General features: G+C 41.0%; 1 protein-coding gene across 18 annotated transcripts in view; it reads right to left on the bottom strand.

The window, feature by feature from the left end:
- Positions 1–24,088, bottom strand: part of dlg1 (discs, large homolog 1 (Drosophila)) — a 163,582-nt gene that overhangs the window by 89,157 nt on the left and 50,337 nt on the right. For 10 of the 18 annotated variants that reach the window (XM_037535118.1, XM_037535117.1, XM_017698110.2 and 7 more), the window contains 2 exons: positions 4,599–4,766; positions 367–474 (listed from right to left, as the gene is read on the bottom strand). In XM_037535118.1, the coding sequence (XP_037391015.1) occupies positions 367–474; positions 4,599–4,766 (276 nt within the window). The remainder of the gene's footprint in view (positions 1–366; positions 475–4,598; positions 4,767–24,088) is intronic. The other 8 variants (XM_017698111.2, XM_017698108.2, XM_017698107.2 and 5 more) reach the window with 1 other exon arrangement.

Consider the following 24,088-nt stretch of genomic DNA (forward strand, 5'->3'; position numbering starts at 1 on the left):
CACACCAACTCCTAAAGTCTATACACCAAGATGACAACAGCAACACGTCACTGTGCAAATAAGAAAAACAAAAACACCCCACATATTTCAGATTACCAATAAAGGCAGGAAGAACACAGCCTTAATGCTTTCTACTAGCCAGCATGCACTGTGACATCTTTGCCATCTAGTGCCTGAAAACAATACTACAACATATAACCACACAACTCTCTCAAAATGACACTCTTTCTTCAGTTTTGCTTTTTTTGGAGCAGAGGATGCATATTTTTGCATGAATTCAGAGCATCAACTCTATAGCACAAAGCATTCAATTGCAATAGCGAACACAAAAGCACACAAATGCAGACCACAGCATTCCACAGTTACCTGTATCAGCGCTTCACTGCGTGAGTATAGCGTGGAGAAGGCAGGAGCTGGAACCTCCTCTCCTCCTACCGGGGACGGGCCATCAAAAATGCATTCCAGTGACTCTACCTACAGAGGGAGCACGCAGCTGGGATGACAAACAGCAGAACCACGCAGAAAAATAGACAAGGCTATAAAACAGAGTAGAACAGTGTACACTAAACCAGCATGACGCATAGCCTTACTCAAGGCTGTGCTCAGAAGGATGCAAGTCAAAGCTTCAGCATCTCGAGCAGAACAATTAGAACAAAGCCGCTTCAAACATGCAAACAACTCGAGCACAAAATGATCATGAGTCCACTTAAGAAACAACTAAATGATTTACTCCTATGACAAACAGCATGATGATTGCTTTGTAATGTGCTGGGCACACAAAAATGACCCTGAAACCACGCAAAGCACATCTTTTAATCATCATGACAAGTGAATCACAGAGTTATGGGCTCCTGGGAGGTGCAACTGACAAAGTGTGTGGCTGACAGGACCTGAGCTTTAATCCCATCAATGCTGCATGCATTCGTTGCCAGAAGCTTGAGACAGCATAACTAGACCTGCTGCTCTCTGGGTAGGAAAGACTCCTCTAGGAAAAGGCTTCCGCTAGGAAAGTTCCTCTGTTCAGGCCATCCACAGCAGTGCTGGCCTGTCCTATAAGACCGGGTTCATGTGCACAGGACTGGGTAGTGGAGAATGCGACAAACAACACTGCAAAACTCGAAAGCTCCTTCTATTTAATAATAAAACAATAAAACAATAATAAAATAAAACACCACATGAAATAATGAAATAGGGCTATGAAATAAAACAGCGGGTATGTACTAATGAATGTGGAAGATGATCACAGTAGCCTGATCGTGGTATGATAAGATTGAACTCACCAAATTGGTAAAATAAACGAACACACACACACACACACACACACACACACACACACACACACACACACACACACCACAAACACTTATATATGTTTTCCATGTATTTATTGAACAATGTGATTCAACCTTATATAAAATTAGTTAGCAAAAGCACGTGAAACTCTACAATTATCAGATTGGTATAGGTGCTAATTAGGGTCCATAGATTCTAACTGAATGACAATCTGATCTCTGACCCCACCCTATCAAACACACCAACCTTGTTCACCATTAAAGACTGGTCTTTACCACACACGTGTTAGTGTATGCCATGTCACAGTAATGGGGATTTCTAAGGCCCTCAGAAAAACACTTGCCAAAAGTAATATTATAATAATTAGGCTGGAGGATAAAAGGCTATGTATATATTGACTAAACTGGGAAATAAATAAATAAAGAAGGGGGAAAAAAAGACGCTCATTGTTGAACGTGACTTCAGCATCTGGTCTAATTTACTCCAGCAGGTTTTATCTACAAGGTCTCTGACACGGACCTTTACATGGTGTTTGCATAGCTGACTAAATGAAAACAGCCATGTGAGGAGCTGTGTGGCTTCTGAGTGTCGACTTTACAGGTACATGAGCCAGTCACGGGTCAGTACGACTGAGCAACCTGGGAAGCCACAAGATGTCAGCTCCATCTGTCCTGTCCACTCCAGCCAAACACTTACAGAGAGCGAACGTAAAAGCCCAGTCAGGGGCACGCAGCTCCGAATCAACATGCTTACAAATTATGCTTGAAATAATCTCGCCTAATCAAATATATCCACAAGATTAGATTGTAAAATGCACTGGCATTAAAACACAGTGCAATGCTGGTTTGTGCTGTAGAAAAAAAATAGATTAAACTATCCTCCGAATGGGTCCATCTCTTGCAACCTGTCCGCAGGCAGAGAGGTCTTTAAATAGAAGCTTGCCCAGGGGGTCATGGTGCATCATGTGTGTATAGTAGACCAGAACGAGTGCGGTCATGCCATCTTCATTCAGGCCTTAACAGGGCATGCAGCAATGCACAAGCAGAACTGATCATCTCAGTCAAATCTGTTTAATGTAACAGATCAATGTATCAGACAGTAATTATGCTAAGATAAAGTACAGATTACTTTAGTATACAACAGACTTGAAAACACATACAATGAAACGTGATGTCTGTATAACCAACTCAAACATGCATTGTTAGATGGTCTTTGTGAATGGTCCTTCAGTTATCAACAATAGCCACAAGGTGGGGTAAGACTTCTATGCTGTCTCCTAAAGGAAGACACTGACCTATCATCACCTCATCAGCTTGATTTAACAACAGATCACTCTGAATCACCATCTCAATCACTAAGAGTCATTGCCTTCATATGACCTGCGGTGCTGTAAGTGAGAGATGCTGAAATGATACGATCACCATATATATAATACACATTCCACTCTTATTTTCGCAAATACAGGAAAGAGATGGGGGAGTTAGCGTGGGGGGGGAGTCATCAGCTGGGCTAGCAGCCAGGGAGCACCATCAGCCTTGAGCGCCTGGGCTGATTTAAGAAGAATGCAGGCTCATAGTGATGACGGAGCATGTGTGTGTGAGAGTGTGTGTGAGGGGGACTGGGACAAAAAGCACTAACTCCTGCTCTGTGCAGCTGAGGATGATGTGAGGTGACAGGCAGGGCTTGTCAACCACTGCTTTATGGGAGAGAAGGGAGCTGCAACGATCTGGCTGTGTGGAGCCACCTCAGCTCAGCTCGGCCCAGCCTGGCCTAATCTTGGCCTCGAACTGAGATGGGCTTTTACATGGATCATCTGATGTATGGTACAGTGCAAAAGTCAGAGACCACTCATCATTCATTTAATGCCCAGTCAAAATGCTCCTTGTGAACACTTTTTTTCCCCCCCGCAGGAGACCTGGTTCCAAATCTGCAGTGGCTGTACGGTCATGAAGTTGACCAGCTGTTGGTCAATATTGTTCACTGTTAACATCTATTACTTGCACAGAACACTACTGTTTACATCTGTTTACAGCTGTTACTTGATGCATTTTATGAACAGCTGCTCTACATATTGCCACATACACACGTGTAACTTTGATTAGATTTCAACTTTGCACATACTGTACGTTTTTACTTTTACTCTTACTACTGTTTTAAGAGTTCTTCTCATATTTTCTTTTTTTTATTCTCTTAAGATTATATTTTCGAATGGTGGATCAGCAAAGTAAGAATTTCATTGTACAGTGTAACTGCCTGTTCTGCTGTGCATATGACAATAAAACTCTTGAATCTTGAATCTAGCTGTTAGGGGTCATTTTCTCTATATAATCTTTTTTAAAATTCCACTTTTAGAAACAAATGATTTTTCACTTACTTTCCTTTGACTTTTTCCTTCAAGCAAATGTATTATACTTAATCAAAAATGTGTGTAAAAAAGTGTAAATAATTACCGCATTGACTGTAAATTAAATCAGGGTGGTCTCTGACTTTGGCACAGCACTGTAAATGCATACAAAGTTGGCCTCATTTGGACAGCCTATCAAAATGACATTTTGCTAGGCTATCCAAGCTTTTGAGTGTTCATATGCATGCTCATGAAAGGCAAAGTTTACGACAATCAGCCAATTGCAAGGAGCAGTCGAGTGGCCTGTGTTCCAAAGGGAGAAAAAAGTATATATATATATTAAAAAGTGTATGTGTGTATATATATATATATATATATATATATATATATATATATATATTTATTTATTTATTTATTTATTGCATAATTACGGAGAAAGTGAGTTTAGAAAGTTTATAACGCTAAAGAGCAACACCGGTCAACTGCATTATATTTATGTATTTGATTGGATTCCTCCACTAAAAAGCTATACTTTTTCACACAGTTCTTTGCAATGTTTATCAAACAAAAAGAAGCCAAAAAGGACCCGAGGGATCCACCTCTGTCAGAAGTATCCGTGCTTGCTCAGAAGTTCAGCACTGATTAGTCCAAGAGCTGCTTATGATCCAAAATCTTGATATCTTTCATGAAGCAGACAGAGATCTGGACAAACTCACACTGCTAAAACACAGGTAATTAAACATCAAATCTCTAGGATGTAATACAGAACGCATTCAGAACAAGGAAACTGTGGTACTCTACTCTCCCACAGGCGTGGAAATCTACTCTGTTTAGATGTTGCACTGCAAAGGATTCTGTCACACACCTTGTATGAATGTTCACGGAGTATGCATGTTTGAGATGAGACACAGAATATCCAGCATGCAGACAGAAAACGCAGACAGACGCATGCAAATGGTACCTTCATGGGGGAAATGTGCGAGTGGGAGACGAAGCCGTGTACATTCTCAATCTGGGAGATGTTCTTTTCCGACACCTGCACGAGCTCAGGGGGCTGCAGGTCGGCAGGCAGGCGGGGGGAGCTGTGCTCCGGAGGCGATGTGGTGTCCTCATCCTGATATCTGTATTTCTGAAGGGAAAGGGAGAGAAAGAACTGAACTGAACAAAAACTGGGTAATTTGATTTAATGACAAAAAATTAAATGAACTGTGTGTTTTTATTTTTAAATGACTGCAAAGAACTCATGGACCTCATGTAAGGTTGAAAAAAGGCCACAATCAAGTGGACGTATATATGGAAATATTTCCAACAAAAAACATGATAAATTTGTAGGGGTGGAAAATAATAGTCTAAGGTCCATCATGATACTCTCACTAAAGATTCTGAATCAATTCATAAAATGTCATACATTTGTATGTACACACACATCTGTATAACACAGATAACATCATTAAAAGTCATAAAACAGTCTTATATTGTCTTATATTGTAGCTACCTATAAAGTAAAAGAGATTTCAGAGACATAATAAACACTATGTGCCAAATTGCATTCAAAATGTGACACAAATAACAGAAATCAAACTACGTTGTCATCTCGACAACCTGAATCTAAATTGAGCTGCGAGGTGCATAGAGATTCCCACCCCAAGTCTTTACAGAGTGCTACTGTGCAACTCCAAGTTATCAATCTGTAGTTCAACCTTCAAAGGGTATACATCCACCACATGTTATGAATTACCAAACCAGGCAGTGCCCTCTGCCACTCCAAACACTCTACTACTATAGAAGGGTTTAAAACAGATGTATGTAATACTGACAGCAAGCATTTAAAATGGGTATTTAAGTCCACACTCAAAATGCTGGAGAGAGTTGCCTTCCCCCACTCCCTCCTCTGCAGACTCAAATCTCATGCAAGGACAGTGAACCTACATGTATGAGCACAATACATGCATGGCTGCGTATGAGTGGTAGTGAAATCTAAGCCCGTTATCCTGAAAACAAAAGCTCACTGCTCTGAAAATACTGACGAAGATAAAGTCAGCTTTTTATTCACCACCTTCTCGTTCAAACTTTCCCGTTCCACCTTAGAGAGTGCAGCGCTTAAAATCCTGCCACCTCTGTCAATTTGTCAGCTTCTTGTTCCAATTTTGGTACTAGGTACCAAAGTTATAAAAGGAATAGGTCAGTGATGGTGCTAGGAACTGGGCAGTGGATGGGATCACAGGCCAAAACACAGACCTTCCGCTCCAGAACGGAGATTTCAAAGAGGAACATGCTGGCTGTAGCGATATTGTCAGAGAAGCCAGTATTTCAACTAAGCATGCTTCCTTAATCTCTCATGACATATGATTATTTTATGATTTAGTACAGTAAGTATATTACATACTGTTCCTTTACTATTCTGGGAGAAAAAGACCAGCAGTCTAACAAAGACCTGGAAGCTACAAAACACAATCTTAATCTCCATCCCAGAGGAAAGAGAAGGGTATGATCAAAGACTCACCGAGCGAGCTTTGCAAAACACACACTGATGAATGACATCAGATCAAACAGAACATTTTCCTCCGTGCTGGGTCTGCAGCCTGACCTGATTTGCTTTGTTCGCAGGGAGCCCAGGTGTATAAACAGCACGCCGCTAAACGCTGTACATTATACAAGCTGCACTAGGAAGATACCAAGAGAAAATCAGCCCATAGGATGCAAGCAACAAAATACAACATCAAGGAACAAACAAACAAGACAGAATAGCTTAAGACTTCTTTTCATTTGTTCACCGGCAGGATTTCTGGATTTATGCAAAAAAAAAAACCTAAAAAAAAAAAAAAAACCTAACAAAAACATGGTTTCAATTATAGTCAATCAGCCAAGACATGTATGATGTCCACAATCTGCTTCTTTGAATTTCCGTTACAGCTGCAAGGCTATTTGGTGGCACAAATCAGTCAATTTGACTTAAAAACTCTACAGTGTCTGAGATACGTGACAACAGGTATGTTTTTTGCCTTATGCTGAACTATTATTCCATTATTTCTCTGAATACTGATTATTATCTCTCTCAGATTGTCTTTAGTTTATGTTTAACATTCACAAACTCGATAAAAATGTTTCATGAAAATCACATTTTAAATAAACTTGAGCCTTAATCCAACGTCTTTCAGGAATGGTCTATATCACCCTTCTGAAAACTGTCCAAACTGAAACTTCAGAATGTGCATGGGTGCATTGCAAATCACATAACAAGCCTGTTCAATGGAGATGAGATAAGGGACAGCCCTTGGATGGGGTGTCTGCTAGGGTACATAGTTAGTACATTACCTACTTCTGTGAGTTGAGAAAATGTAAAAGTGCACTAACAGGCTCAGAATATAGCGCATTACATAATGAACAGGGCACGGTTTTGGACACAGAGACTGAGATTTTTCACTGCGTGTGATTACAGGGTGCATATCTGAAACTCACTTCCTTCCACAGCATTTGAAGTAAGAGGAAATAAAGTCCATCCAAGTTCTAATGGACATTCCTACCGGACGGTTCTTGACTTGGAGCCTAAGTTACCCAGTTCATTTCCCACCTGGTCACTATTAACTATTATAAATTTTAAAATAAACATCAGCTCACTACATCTTGGAGTGAATGGGTACGTTCACCTGTTCAGGGAAAAAATATACACCACGTGTGTCACAGCAAGTCTGTAAGGCACAGAAACTCTAAACTATTTTCAGGCTTCTTCAGAGGGCCTACTTTCACACAGCAATATGGCAGCGTCGGGATGGTATAAATCAGAGCAGTGGAGTGCAGGGCAAGCCTGGCCTTCCCATAGGAGGCAGCTAAAAGGCTGGTGGAGAAGAAACTCCCTGATGGATGACCATGGTACACTGCTGAGATGGGAAACACTGCATTAATGAGCAGAGCCCCCCGCATCCTCTCTACTGCACAGTCATCACAGTGACCTCAATCTGCCATGCATGTATCTGCAATATTACACACATTCAGGCTCAGGACTCCACCAGAAACCACTAATTATTCACCATCACCTTTTATATACATATACTAGCACTCCAAAGTTTACAATCAATGTTTTTAAAAATATTAAAGAAACTTGCATGTAAACACATTGTTGCTGTCTGAATAATAATAAATAATCCATTTATTATCCATTTATTATATATTTGAAAGTGCCAGCACTGTATCAAAACTTCATGACGAGTGGACCAACAGATACGGTCCAAAACTTTGAAATCAAAATAAAATCTTGTTACATTAACTTCTACAGAACGTTAAGAATATCTGCTACTTTACTCCTGCAAAGCTGCTTTTTTGAACATGAGGTTTTGTTTGTACAGAGATGATATAAAAACTTATTTTATATGATTTTAGTTCCATAAAACTTTATAGAGTTCAAACAATGTATAGGAAACAAATGCAAAATCTAACTGTGTATTGAAAGATGAATGTATAATATGCACAGCTGGATGTACATCAAGCATATTTACTCAAAAAAAAAAAAAAAAAAATTCATTTTTAATCCCTGGAGTACATTAAGATTAAGATTAAGTGACCCTTATTAGTCCCACAACGGGGAAATTTCACCTCCGCATTTAACCCATCCGTGAAGTGAAACACCACATACACACTAGTGAGCACACACACACAGTAGGGGGCAGTGAGCACACTTGCCCAGAGCGGTGGGCAGCCCAATCCGCAGCGCCCGGGGAGCAGTTGGGGGTTAGGTGTCTTGCTCAAGGACACCTCAGTCATGTGCTGTTGGCTCTGGGGATCGAACTGGCGACCTTCCGGTCACGAGGCTGGATCCCTAACCTCCAGCCCACGACTTGGGACAGATATTCATCTGTCCCAAGCACTACACTGTGAAATCAGCCCCAAAACATCTTTATTTGCTACTAAGATATGGCCTTAATATGCGTAAGTTTATTGAAACCCTCCTCCCTCCCCAGTAAAGGGGATATATAAAAGGGGATGGGTACCCTCTGGAGCACAGCTGGGTCAAAGTGGGTCACCACCTACAAGTCAAATTTAGAGCTCTAAGTGCAAATCACAATAGGTTTGTTCAGCAGCAGATTCAGCAGCATGGAGCAGCTCCAGAGGCCCAGACTGAGTGGATTAGTTTCACTGCCATGCTGCAGCGTCTCAGGGCACCACTCCCAACTTCCTCACTCCACCTGCTGGGAAGCCTGCCTGCAGTTAGCCAGCTCCACTAAAGCTCCACTGCCAAGACACCTGAAGCCTTAAGAAAAAAGGTGGTAGAACCCAAAATCCATCAATACATGATGTTTTTTTTTTTTTTTTTTAACTCCACCCTCACCAAGATTTCAATTCAATTCCATTCCAAATTATTGGGGCATTTTTAAAAAAAACAACCATTTTCACTAATGGCTTGCAGTCTGTAACTTTTTTTCATGGCTTGCCATTAAAACTACTTTAAAAAGGAGCTACATCCCCAACCAATTACAGCCGATATCAACATCTAGCTCAGATATTTAAAGTTACGCTATGTAAGAAATAGGAATTTGGAGACCTCTGGTGGAAATGTAATTGCACACAACCAGTGAGTGAACATTTTGTAACATCAGCGCTGCTTCAGATCCCGTCTACTGAGGGCACCGAAAGACTACTCAAAGACAGTTCAGTCAAACCTCGATGAAGGGCTGTGTCTTCAAAGGATGCAAGTGAATTATTTACTAATATTGTCGCCTTCACCAGTTCAATGATTTTGGCAGTTGTTTCCAAGTCACCTGATTCAACTACTGAGCTGCTTAACAAGCCCATCCTCACATGAAGTACGTGTGTTTGAGCAGGGAAAACACCAAAATGTGCCCTAAATCTGTAAACCAGGACCCGGACTGAGAACGAATGCCTTAAAGCTCTCAAAATCTGGATGTGATGCAATTCAGCTGTGGATCTGAGAGGAGTGAGAGGTATGTTGAAATAGGTCTGTATGATACAGACAGAAAAACATACTGTGATTATACTGATGCATACAGTGTTGCAATAAATTAAAACTATACAATGAGACAACAGGTGTCATTATTTATGTTCTGAAATGTAAACTCCAAACATAATCTATCATCCATACGCCTGCATGGTGCATGAACCTGAACCTGAGTCTTTATGGGGGAAAGCCAGCACTGGGCAAAACACCCGTTTCCCGCTGCACTTATGTACACAGTCAGTGAAATTCAGTTAATTTTTATAGCACACAATAAGTCACACAGTGCCCTAAACCACACTGATATGCCTGAGACTTTAACAAGGATCTGGATAACCTGGAGTTTAAATGAGCCGAGAGAAGTTTTGAACATGTTTTTATAGAACTAATTTGGGTTGGGACTTGTAGAGTTTGTTAGCTCCGGTACTAAAGAAGAAGCTAAAACTACTCCTTTAAAGATCGGCCTTATTATTCTAAATTATTTATTTACATATTTATTTGCGCTAAATTATTTACATTTGTTGGACGGCATGAATGCCTTGATTTGTCCAAAGAGGCAGCAACTCATCTGGAACAAGTGAGAATTGGTAAGGATGCTCAGAGCACATATATAAATGTGTAATTATACATAAAACATTTAGTGATTTGTTCAAGGCCTTATTTACACAAGAGAAGAAAGAGGGGGGATGTATCTCTCTGCTCCCCTGAAAGAAAGAGCACGCCAGTGCCAGAAGTCAATGTTAACTTGAAAGAGAGGACATGGAGGTATTAACGAAGTGCTGCTCAAGTCAACTGAATCACAGAAAAGGCACACAGAGGTTTTAACAGCTGCCACTGGTCTACCCAGCTGATGCTGGTGACCATCACTGCCACCTGCCTGCTTTGGCATACAGTTGATTTAGTAAAAGCGGCTTCAAAAATCTTTCACAATGTCGGCGCTACAGCGCTGTGGAAAGTGAAGGAGATGCTATTACACTGCTGAGTGCGCCGGTGTCTCAGCTCGAGGCCCCCAGCAGCTCCCTCTGAGAGGCCAGCTTGCTGGGATAATAAGCTGCAGTGTAGGTCAATACTCTCACTTTGAGCCTCTCCATCCAGCTGGAGTGCAAGCCATCAGCAGTGCTACCGTTGGAGCACACAGGCTGCCAGCTTCTGGACACTTTCTTAAAGTTAGGGCTAAGCTTAAAATACAATACCAGTCAAAAGTATGGGCACACTGTGTGTGCATGCGTACGGTCTTTAATTTAGCTATTTTCCACATTTAAACAGTGGAAACCTTAACCTTAAAGCTTTATTCTTACATGTCCCAGAGATGGTTCAGCTTAGTGGGGGCCGGGTTGTATACACATAGCCTGGGTTTTAAACATGCCTCTAAACTACTGCTACTGAGTTTGTAATCGCTACTTTTGATAGTAAACATGTTCTGTTAAACCCATTTACTCAGAGTCAGTCAATATGGCGACATATGTTAAAAAGTGGGAATTAACGCAATTAAAGCCAGTATTCAGGAAAGACGGAAAGAGGTACAGAATGGTTAACTACTATAAATAAGCCCAACTCCAACAGAAATACTCCATTAGATATAACACGTAAGAGTGTGTAAAACACTTCAAGCCTGGAGAAGTCAGGAATGATTTAAAGGTTGGACTTTTCCCAAATAAAAATCCAGACTAGATTTTATTTGATCTGTGAAGGCCATCAACAAATACACCAAAAGAAGAGGTAAACCACAGCTGGCGTGAGGCTTTTACTAAATAGCAACTCAGTTATCATTACAGACAATAAAGCTGCGGTTAGCTCTGCAGTCCTGATTGGACGGATCGTCTCTGTTTGCGAGTTTGAAGGGAGCTGGTTTAAATGAATGGTTTGCAGGGCTGTACGTAAAACTTGAGCTTGTAGCACTGGTGCTAAAAAAGCTGCAACAGTTGTAGAACAAATTGTTGTTTTTTTTTTTGGCACTCTGATTAAAACTAAATAAAATGCTAGAGTATAAATCTCACCAAGTGGATAAATAAAATTGCAGTAAAATTACAGATTACAGATCTCCAAAATATTTTGCACTGCCAAAAGGGCACATAAGCACTGAAGTAGCCTTATTTTATGTTTGTGGGTAGAGAAACCTGCACCAGCAATAATGCTCGTACGTGCTTGTATTGTTAATAGATGCTGTTATTTAATTTGTGATTTTATTTCAACAGTATAGGTATAATAAAAACTGTAGGCACAGAAGGTGGGGCTTAAGCTTCTGAATCCAGAGGAATCTTTATTTTTGTAGCAGGAAAACGGTAAAATCTCAAACCATTGCTTAAAATGGATCTGATCGGGAAAAAAATGTTTTTTTGTTGTTTTTTTGTTTTTTTTCACCCTTCAGGCATGACGCAGCCCCACCTGATATTCAAAAACCGCCAAATGTAACTGTTCTCCTTTACAAATGACTAGGGCTTGGACAGTAAGCTATATCAAAACAAAATTAAATGTAAATGAGCAAGACATGACCCAAGACATGTTTTTCAATGTCTTATTTTCCACAGGACCAGAGTAACCATATGACATCACAGTGCAGGAGCTCTCTAGTAGAGGGATTTCGCTTATGTTTAACTTTTTCATTTCCATTTAGTTTTTATACGTCATATTTAAATAGTAATGAACACTGGATGATATTTTAGAGTAGTTTTAAAGGTCAGGATCCCTTTAAAATCACTGGTATATGTAGAACAGTTGTTTCGACAGTTTAGAGCCAAAGAGCCAAAAGTTTAACAGAAAGAAAAAAGAAAAAAAAAACGCACATCAATCAGCACAAAAACCTGAGTGCAAATTTTCTGACCAATATTGCAATTTAAATATTATTATTTTAGTTGAGTTACGCAGACCTGCTTTCTGTTAAGAAGACCAGTACATCCAGTTCACAAGCTGTGATACAAGGTTAAATATCCACACTTAAAAGTTCAACTTAAAGACAATCTTAAACAATGTGAGACGTAATTAAGAGAGCAGATCCTGTGACTTGAAACATTCACTCTCGAAATGTGTGATTTAATCGTTCAGCCCTAACGTCAAATTTTCAAAACATCTATAACATTAATGCTTTCTTTTACATCACAGCTCACAGATGCTCACCTAATTTGCTTTGTTAATGCTGCGGAGCTTGAAGATGATAAACTCTTCGTATTGATTTAACCGATAAGGGTTACTGATCAATACTGATAAATCGCTAAGGGGTCCCAGCCCTATGCTTTACAATGACTTACATACAAGCATTCAGATGAAAATGTCTTACATTAGGGCTGCAACAAACGACTAATTTTATGGTCAAATAATCGATCGATTACTGATCGAATAATCGATCATTCGGATTATGAATCACTACATCACCAAATAACTTATGTAACTATTCCTTTCTTGAATTTAGCTTGTGGTTTTATGCATTCGCTTACTAACAACGAAAACAATATAGATGAATAACGTTCACTGTTTCAATGAACTTTCCGGCTCATACAAAATATAAAAAATAAAACTCCAATATATTTTTCCTGTCAAGATGTAGAACCAAGGAAGTGCAAAGTAACATCAATAAAATAACAAAACTAAATCCCTTTTCCTTTAATGAAGTAAATTAAAAAAAAATCTAACTTCAAATGTTAGCGTTAAACAGTGCACTCTGTGCTTCGTGCATTCTGCTGTCTGTCTGCACTTTGCCGGAGCTCCACTCGTACAATCTCAGGTTTTTATTGAACCGGAGGAAAGTCTGCATCTCTATGCATCATATGCGCTGTTTTTGCACACTGTTTAGTGAGCTAGTATGCGGTTTGGGACACGACGTATTTACAGAGATTAATCTCCACCCAGCGAGTTTTCTCTTCAGATGCTGCATCATGAACGACGCGCTCCCGTGCCAGCTGAGGTCGGCTTTACAAATAACACAACTGACAACCTTGTTTTATGAATTCAGCTCCCGCACTTTTGAGGATTTGTTCTTGAGGCTGCCTTCGCGCGGTTGTTAACTCTCCAGTAATCTGTAATATCAAAACGTTCCTAATGAGCGCGAGAAAGACGTGTCATCAACTAATCGACTATTAAATTAGTCGCCAACTAATTTGGTCGTCGATTTTAGTCGACTAAATCGAATAATCGCCGCACCCCTAGCGCACATACATTCAGTCAGGGCTGTCCAAGTTTTTGACTGGTACTGCAGGTTCAGTAGCTTCCAGTCTGTGTGCTCCAAGGGCAGCCAACCTGCGTCCCAACGACGTTCCTACACCAGTCTGAGCATTCAGGAAAGCACACTGCTTACTAAGATGAAGGCTGGCAGGTAGGCTACTGTACAGACACTCAGGGACAGCAAAAGCCCTGTCCACCTTCATATCTCTCCGAGGTCTGCTGGGTTTGCAGACTTGCCATGCTCCAGCGCTATAAACCTGTCAGTTCCTGTCTGCTTATCCGGCAGGAAGCATACAAAGCACACGCTGCAGGCTATTAGATATGCTTCATCTTGAGAGGCTTCAGGAGAGTTCTCTACACTGGCACTTCTCTGTCAGACTGATGCCAAACACTACACACACTATCCATACGATCCACTTAGAGCGGAACTTGCTGAAAGCGCTGCACAGTTCGTATGATAAATATATCATCGGCATAATAAGGAATGCAAATCCTTTGAATCAGACAGCTTCACCTCACTCGACCTGTACTCACACTGTGGGGGCCCTGGGACAATGAGTCAGAATACTGGAGTTAATTCTGAGATTCTGAAAAGCCAAAAATCAACAAAAAAAGAAACGTGAAGTCGTAGAGTAAATCCACTTTAACCTGTATTTAAGTGAAACCAGTTTTTCCTTATAAACTTCACTGTTTTTGCCTGGACTTACTCTGACAGTGATTCCTCATTCCAAAGAGATGGGACAGAGGTCATTTAAGACTAGGAAACACTGGGATCTGTTCAAAAAACATCTTAAACAGGTGATACAATAATGCTTAGATATAAAAAGGAGCACGCAGAAAAGGCATAATCCTTGAGTTGAGGGCCACCGCCAAAAAATGAGGCAGTGAATAATCCAGCAGTCTATGAATTGTATTCCTCAATGAGTGCCTGCAACGATTTTAGACATTTCACTCTCAACAGTGCAGAACATCAAAACATTCAGGGAATTCTGAGAAATATCTGGGCATAAAAGGACCTGAGTTTTTGTGACCTTCGATCTCTAAGAGGGCAGTATATTAAAAATCAACATGGTTTTCTGAAGAATATCACCACACACACTTCGATAAACCACCGTCAAAACCAGAGCCAAATTATTGCCCAGAAATGCCACCGACTTCTCTGAGCTGGAGTCCTGAAATGGACTGATGCACAGGGGAGGTGTGTACTGTGGTTTGCGAGTCTACCTTTATGGGAATAATGGACCTCATAGCGAGTCACACTAAGGAAGTGTGTATAAAAGCTCAAGGGAATATTGTGTGGGCAACAGTAACACTGAACGACATGCACATGTCAAAGAAACACACTCTGCCATCTTTGATCAATATATCCACTATTCCTCCTCAACACATGTCCAAACCATCTCAACCTGGCCTCTCTGGCTTTATCTCCAAACTGCTCCACCTTCACTGTCCTCCTCTGATCTGCTCATTTCTAATCTTGTCCATCCTTGTCACTCCCAACGAAAATCTCAGCATCTTCATCTCCACCACCTCCAGCTCAGCCTCCTGTCTTTTAGACAGAGCCACAGTCTCCAAACCATACATCATAGCAGGATGAACTACTGTCTTGTAAACCTTCCCTTTCACTCTTGCTGCTATCCTTCTGTCACACATCAGCCCTGACACCCGTCTCCACCCACTACATCCTGCCTGCACCCTCTTCTTCACCTCTTTTCTACACTGTCCATTGCTCTGGATGGTTGACCCAAGATATTTGAAGACATTTACGACCTCTACTCTTGCATCTTCACATACATACATACATACATAATTATTCATATATATCATTATTAATTAATATTCTGTCAATTTTGTTTATTCTAATATTAACACTTTTCTCAGCTAATAAACACAAACTACACAAATCAACAGATTTTGAAAATGTGTCTTGGGTGCCTAAGACTTTCGCACAGTACTGCATATTATACATTGTCCTGGAAAGTTGTGCCCTTTTTCAGGGCAGAACAACTTATACGTGAAACACACCGTTACAGAAGTGCAGTGGCAATTCTGAAGCATAACCCATTTGAAGTGACAGCACATGTACTGGATGCATCTGACTGTGGCCTTTTACTGCTGTGTTCAACAGAATACACAGTAAGCAAAAAGAGGCGTGGGATCATTAAATCCACTCCGCAGTTTGTCTCAGCCCGGGTAAAAACCTGAGGCTGACATCTCGACAGACAGAGCACTGTCTGTTTGCAGAATTAAAATAGTTTCTGCCTTTCTGCCCTCTCTAAGAAACACGGCCGAGCCTCCTGCCTCCCGTCTCTGATGCAAACCCCAAAATTAGACTCTCGATGCGCAGATTGCTAATCCAAATAACAGCCAGGAAACGGACAATTTCCCTTTATGCACTTCCACACCAATAAGAGTGCTATATAGAACACACACACACACACACACACACACACACACACACACTTTGGTTGATGACATTATTATTTGTCTAAACTAATGAGTAATAGTAGAGTTTCGACATCTTAAGCTTTCGTTTGTATTCAAATATTCACATTTTTAAAAGGAATGGGTACAACTACGCCAACAAGAAACCATTTCTACTGTTTAGAATAAAAGTATGTGAACAGCAGGGCATTGAAGCAGAAGTACCCTAGTCTGAATATGCCCCAGGGATTTGAGGGACTGACTCTGCCATTAGGGAGAAGAGTTAGAGGGCTTTCCTTTGGTTGGTTAGAATTGATACACAGTATTGATAAAATTCTCAGTTTATAAAAACTACAATTTCCACTACAATACAAAAACTACAATTTCCATCAGTGTTATTTTATCCAGAACAAAGAAGTGCATACCCACTAGTTCTGATATTTCAGTCTCCATAAGAATTATTAAATGGATATCCGGTAACTGGAGGCAAAGAAGAATTATGGCCAAAAAAAAAAACACACAAAAAACCCACTTTAAATAATGCAGGGCTGTAGGCTCACCTTTTTAGGTGCCAGTGCTGTTGTTGCACAAAAATATAGCAAGGGGTGTGTTTCAATATTTAAAAGCAGCCAAAAAAACGTTGGCAGGCTTTCGTGCTGGATGTAGTCAGCTAGCAGAGGCTGCCTCTTTAAACAACCTAATGAGCTATCAGAGCTAACAAGTGTCACGCAGGATGCTGATGAGCACTCGTCTTCTGCGCGAGGTATTTTCCCCTCAGTGGATGATGTGCTAATACGTTATTTGTCAGAGAAACATATTTTCATTGTTTCTTGACGTAGCCGACATCAGCTGAAGCAGTTAGCCTAATGATACAGCTGCACTGTCTCAGCCTTCTCAGTCACGGTCTTCAGTGCAGCATCTCGCAAACAGGAGCAAAAGCATTCCTTTCTGCATACCTCATTGCGCATCTTGCACATCTGGACATTAGACACTTTATTGGGTACAATATATTCACATATTTATTTATGCATTCTGTGGTCATTATATGCCGTCATCTGTAAATTTTGGTACAGTCGTTATTGCACCACATCTCTCGTCTCAGGTTATAGATATCAGTATCAGGTTATAGATATTATAGTATTTTTTATTTATTTATTTTTTTTCTATTTGTATATATGCCTGTAGATAAGATCTGGTTTATTTATTCTTGTTATATTGTCTACACCCGTTTATGGTTACTGTATAGTGTTGTGTGTCTGCTACTGGCTGCTAAATTTCCTTCGGTATCAATAAAGTATCCATCTATCTATCCATCCATCCGTCCATCCATCCCTCCGTCCATCCATCCATCCATCCATCCATCCCTCCGTCCATCCGTCCATCCATCTATCTATCCATCCATCTATCTATCTAACCGTCCATCCATCTATCCTCTGAATTGAGTCTTCCAGCAAAGCGTAACAAATACACACACAATGATTTCAGTACTCAAACACAGCGAACCAGTACTGAGTACTCATGCCCGTTCTAATCCAGAAGCAGCAGACGGAAGTTATTTTGACTCCAGCGTGTGATGATGCACACAGAACTGTTCCCAAACCTCTGCCTCAAACCCAAGAGTTTATCAGCTGTTTGTGTTCCCATATGCGCTGTAGTTCTTCTCAATCTACACACCAAATGGCAATATAATGTTAACTGCTTTTTGTCTAGACTACACATGCTTTAGTCCAGTTAAGTAATTAATCTTAAGTAAACTGGACCTGATGTCATGTCTAATGTTAAGATGAGTTTGAGAATCCATCACCTCCATTTCTGGATATAATGTGAGCGCTGTGTATTGTGGTCCTCTGCCCCTCCCCCACGTCCTGACCCCCGCATCTCCTCGTGCATGCCTTGTTACATCACACGCTCAGGGCGAGTGGAGTGTAATCCGCAGCAGCCTCGCACACTTTTGCAGGCGGGATTCCCCCCGGATGGCAGCAGCGGTTGAGACGCTCCACTGGCTACAGGCTAAGAGGCTGAAGTTGATCAATGCTAAAACACTTTACATAATGCCATGTGTGCGTTTAATGAATGAGGTTCAAGCGAGTACACTTAAAGCTGTCAGTGAAAAATGACTTAACCTACTGGTAAAATGAAAGCCCAGAGCTTTCTTACACAATGCTGGCTCTAGTGGAACAACTCCCACCCTCTCCTCCACTTGTCAGATCAGGAGCTAATGCCACATTAGCATCCTTTTCCATTACTTCCAAGACAGGGGTGAAATGACAATTTTCAGTTTATTAATGAAACTGTCACCCCAACATCTTAATTATCTTCAATATCTATGGCATTGGAATGCTGGGATTTTCACTGGGAGTGACAAGGCTGGACAAGATTAGAAATGAGCAGATCAGAGGGACAGTGAAGGTGGAGCAGTTTGGAGATAAAGCCAGAGAGGCCAGGTTGAGATGGTTTGGACATGTGTTGAGGAGGAATAGTGGATATATTGGGCAAAGAATGTTGGAGATGGAGCTGCCGGGTAGAAGGAGAAGAGGTAGACCTCAGAGAAGGTTTATGGATGTAGTGAAGGTGGACATGGAGATGGTTGGTGTGAAAGTAGAGGAGGCAATGGATAGGGCAAGATGGAGGCAGATGATCCACTGTGGCGAGGGAGGGAGCAGCCGAAAGAAGAAGAAGATCTATGGCATTGGAAGAGATTTAAAAATAGCATTTGCTCCAATAATAAGCCAAATAATAATAATTAAGGCAACAGGGGCCGGTTGTACCAGCTATATATAAATTAAGTGATACTTTATTAATCCCACAAATGGGGATATTCCACCTCTGCATTTAACCCATCCATGAAGTGAAACACCACATACACACTAGTGAATAGACACACACACTAGGGGCAGTGAACACCCCTATCCACGGCGCCTGGGGAGCAACTGGGGGTTAGGTGCCTCGTTCAAGGACACCTCAGTCATGGACTGTCGGCACTGGGGATCGAACCGGCAACCTTCCGGTCACAGGGCCGGTTCCCTAACCTCCAGCCCACGACTGCCCCAAAATTCAATCACAGACTAGTCATAGCGTAAGTGCATACTACACTCAGGTTTACCAACCACTAAATCTATCCAAACAAGTTAACACTGAGCTTTGTAGTTACTAAATACTAACCAGGTGTACGTTTCAGTGAAGTCAACAGAATCCTCACAGATATCACAAAGAACAGGGGTCTACAGTGCAAGCAAACTGCTCAAATTGGCTCACTCTTCTTCTAAAACAGCCAGAGTTTGGATCTAGGAGCACCCGCAAGAGAACAGATTTTGACCCAAACAGCCTTACACTTTGCTCATGTGTATTCTTTTCTTTAACACCTGGCCTGTGCTGGATCACCACAAACCATGTCTATGTCTTTTCTGTTGTCTCACGACAGCGAACGTCAATTTCAGGGGGTTTGTTTTACTGTGTGGTGCCCAGGGCTGTCATGGAAGCAGCCAATATCAGAATATCAGATATGTAATATACATATTTGCAGTGCACTGCCCAGTGGGATTAGCCAATATGGCACAATTCATTTCAAATAGATGCTAAGCAAAATAACAAGCAGCTATAATAATTAACAGCTAAATGGCCCTCTTATGCAAAAAAACCTGAATGGAGCCTTTAATTTGGTTGCACTGAGACATTAAAACTAGAGTAAATGCATATATTTTGCTGCTGTGCTGTAAAGATTGTTTAAATTAAAATGCAGTTGAACGCTGCCTGCCTGCTCGTACACGGGAACAGCATTCCAGCTCTTTTCAGTGAGTCAGATCGATCAGCTGAGCTCACCGATAAGAACGGACTCCTTGAGCTTCAAAATGTTCAGATCTTCTTTCAGGAGCACTGACATTCAAATTAACAAAAACATGCATTATATTACAAAATACTATCAAATAAAACTATCAAAACACACCAGAAGAAAGGGATAAGTCAGCACACTCATTACAACCTCATTACAACCACCGCCACAAACAAGAAAGTGTTAAAAAAAAAAAAACACCTTCCTTTGTTTAACACTAAATTCCTTATGCTGAGATTTTACGTACAGCTCTAATCATGGCCTTATGACCCTGGTTTGAACTCCAAACATGAAGCTAAAAGCAACAGCTACAGTTCACTGAGATTCAGCAGCTGCCAAAACACCTGAACTGCTGAAACTACTGATACTACTGATATTTCAGTTAGCCAGAAACCATTTTCAGCCAAACTGCTTTACAAAAAGCTACGTATTCAGCTGCCGCAAGGAAACATTGAAAAAATAAACAGACAATGGCTTCATGCATTCAGTTCCACTTATCCACATCATCCTCTTCTACACTGGATATCTTTATCCAAGGAATGCAAATGCAAAGTCAGCATAAGCTGCAGCCACTCATCCACGACAGCACATTAACAGACGCTAAAGTCATAGTTAAAGAGACATACATGTCAGTTAAGTGTTACTAAGACACGACTTAGGGATTTGTGATTCAACCAAATTTAGTAAAAGGATAGTCTGAAGTTAACTCAGGATCAGGGACGCGTCTATAACGTTGTTTCAAACCAAGTATGAGTACCCCATCTTTTCATCACCTAATCTATGCAGAATGAAGCTGTTAGTGTAAATGAGTGCAATGCACCTTAACAGTTAAATCATTAGAATGCAAAGGCAAAGGAGCGTTTTGCTCCTCGTAAGAAAATAGCTCCTTTACAGCTCCAAGTAAGGTACATTTTATAGTTTTGACGCTCCTCATCGCTCTCTCTCAACATCAATCTCTGTAGCTCACTGACAACAGGAATCACAACCAAGGCTCATCGAGCTGCAGCTGATTGTCCTCTGAATCCAGACTCACACTATGACCACAGTGTAATGACAGCCAAGATTTATAGATTCACACTGTAAAAATGTGTAAAAACTGTAAATAAAATAAAATGTAAAAAAATGGGGCAGCACGGTGGCGCTGGGTAGCGCTGTCGCCTCACAGCAAGGAGGGCCTGGGTTCGATTCCCCGGCCGGGCGACCGGGGTCCTCTCTGTGTGGAGTTTGCATGTTCTCCCAGTGTCTGTGTGGGTTTCCTCCGGTTTCTCCGGTTTCCTCCCACAGGCCAAAGACATGCAGTCAGGCCAATTGGACATGCTAAATTGCCCCTAGGTGTGAGTGTGTGACCTTCTGTGTCTGTCTCTCTGCCCTGCGATGGACTGGCGACCTGTCCAGGGTGTATCCTGCCTTCTGCCCAATGACTGCTGGGATAGGCTCCAGTCCCCCATGAACACTATAAAAATGCTCAATCTATGCTATATACACCGCCTCTACAGACAGCTGTCTGTGGACAGTTTCAAATAAAGCTGTTTTATTTAAATAACACACTGTGTGCCGAATATGAAGCAAAGAGAAAGCATGCAGCGCTGCCAACACTGAGCACTGAAGCTGGCCTTCCTGTTGTGGGGAAGCAGTTGTGATTCTGGTGAAAATGCTCTAAAATCATACAATGATTTTAGGCGGGAATCTGTGACAGGCAGGTTTGTGTCTACAATACCAGTACAAGTATCAATGCATCCCTACTAAGGATTTAACAAAGACTTCAGCACAAACTTCTACAAAACTGGTGCAGCCCAGTCCCGATATTTAAACTCCAACTGAATAGAGGTGCACATGCACAACTGCTCCACCACAGATTACTTTAGTGACTGTACCTATTGCACATTTCTGTATAACATCAAAGTCAATCCCAAAACAGGCTTATGTCTAGTTACATGTTAATTCAGTTTCTACTCATGTCAGCCTCTTCTGACAAGGCTAGCTGCTCTAATTGGCATTTCCGGATGTGTCACTATTTTGGCTCAAAATCTGCCTCTGCAGAGAATTCCAGTGTGTTCGTATGTACGGTGATTTCCACAGAGACAACAGTTCCACCAGAGGTCCCATCGTGGTTTCTCTATATGATGCTTTTCTTAAATACAGGTCTTTAATATGAGGGTCAAGAGAACTCTCTTCTTTTAGATTACAGTGTGTCTCCAGTAAGTCACTACATTTGGTCAGGTATGGACACATACCATGATTATTTCATGCACCCCAAAGGAGCAATGAAAATTAAAGGAACATTCCAGAATTTTCCAATCAATTTTTTAATGCGGAACTGCAGCAATTATGTTCAAACAACACAGGTCCTATGACGAGACAGATATGAAAGAATTGCTTACAAAACTTGTCTAAGTTCTATCTAACTTCCTAACACGGAAGTAACACTATGGGTTACTCTGCTTTCTCTAAAACTCTACAGTGATCAAGCAGAGCCTGTGGAAACTCTGCCTAGACCAGTGCACTGGTAACGTATAAGGGCACTTTCAGATAACAACCAGCAAAACTGCTTTGCACTGGCTAGGCTATTGTTTGGAGAGAGCAGGTCGCACATCTCTTGGATTTGCTGCTTCATTGCTTCTTTATGTCACCTTGATATTGCACTCAAAGTTCAATCAAATTCAATTCCGACTCAGTTTCCCTGTGACCTGTTCACAGCAGAGCCACTGAGACAAACGACAACTCCAAATTACTAGACTCATTATATTTTTTTTTAGATCCAATCTTTGTAAAGTGATGGGTCACATTTGTGTAGGTTAGTAACTCAAATCTGTCAATAATGTAAATGAACTTGCATCCTGAAATGACATTGTAATCAATAACATCACATGATTACAAACGGCAAACAAACCAACCATCAGAACAAGCCTTCCCTGCAAAGATGATCTCTAAACCGCTCTCAGCTGTTTGTTAATAGAGTGAGACGAAGGTGAAAAAGGGTCAGGTGCATTGCTTTTGCAGGGCCACGTTAATGCTGAATGAAGACACAGGAAAAATTCGGAGCGTTCTCATTAAGATGACGTGACCACATGTCATTGTCCTGTAATGTCATATTAAAGCAAACAACTGGATTTGTGCCACTATCTGCCTGGTGAATGGAACCAAAGTGCATATGACATGTGACCTGCTGGGTCTTCATCCTCTCAATATAGTGACCAAACGTGGAGCACCGTTTTGTTTTAAACTGATACAGGTTTTGCAAATCTGCAAATTTGTGAAAACACGGTGTCAAATGGATGGTTTTGAAATCTATAGTGCTATCTTTAGTGGGGTTATAAAGCAAGCAACTGCAGTGAGAGAAGCTCAAAGGCTTATTATCTGAAAGCTCCCTTACCAAAAATTCTCTCTGGAAAAGTAGTTTATTTATGGAATAAATGACTAATTTACAGCTTCATTCGCAAATTCCGTTGAATGAAAAACACATCAAAGTGTTCTAGAAAAATATGTTTCTCATAAACATTTGGCCTCTGTTCAAATTTCAAAAACTGAAATTACTGACTTTGATAATCATCTGTACTGATCGAGGTTGGACTGAAAAAACACCACACAATTCCTTTAAGATTTTACTTCAGTTCATCATCTGTGACTGAGTCACTGAGAACATTAAAGTATGTTTTCTCACAGGGAGGCAGGATGGCAGGATACCTTCTCTTCCGTTTTCGCAAAGCGAAAATTGGGGCAATTATGCATTTGCATGGGGACGTGATGGGGTTGCATACACGTCTCCTCAATTTGAAAACATGCAACTACCAATTCCTGTATGGCAGATGGCCTTTGACATCCCATATTCACAAGGTGCAGTTATCTACTACGACAACGGAAATTAAAACTAGGCGAGTAAAACTGGGCAAGGATACTTGGACAAAGAAAAATTATTCAGGTGTTTTGTTTTTTTTTTTTAAACCAAGGCAAATTTACTTATAACGGAAAAGAGCATCAACCGGGACAACGTAGTTTTTTTCTTACGTGGAGCACTGCCATCCTGAAACTTTGCATTCCCACAGATTAGGGAGCAGCATACAGGATCTGAAAACAGCATGATGAATGCAAAAGACTT

Source organism: Pygocentrus nattereri, chromosome 26, assembly GCF_015220715.1.
Source record: "Pygocentrus nattereri isolate fPygNat1 chromosome 26, fPygNat1.pri, whole genome shotgun sequence".
NCBI classification, from domain to species: Eukaryota; Metazoa; Chordata; class Actinopteri; order Characiformes; family Serrasalmidae; genus Pygocentrus; species Pygocentrus nattereri.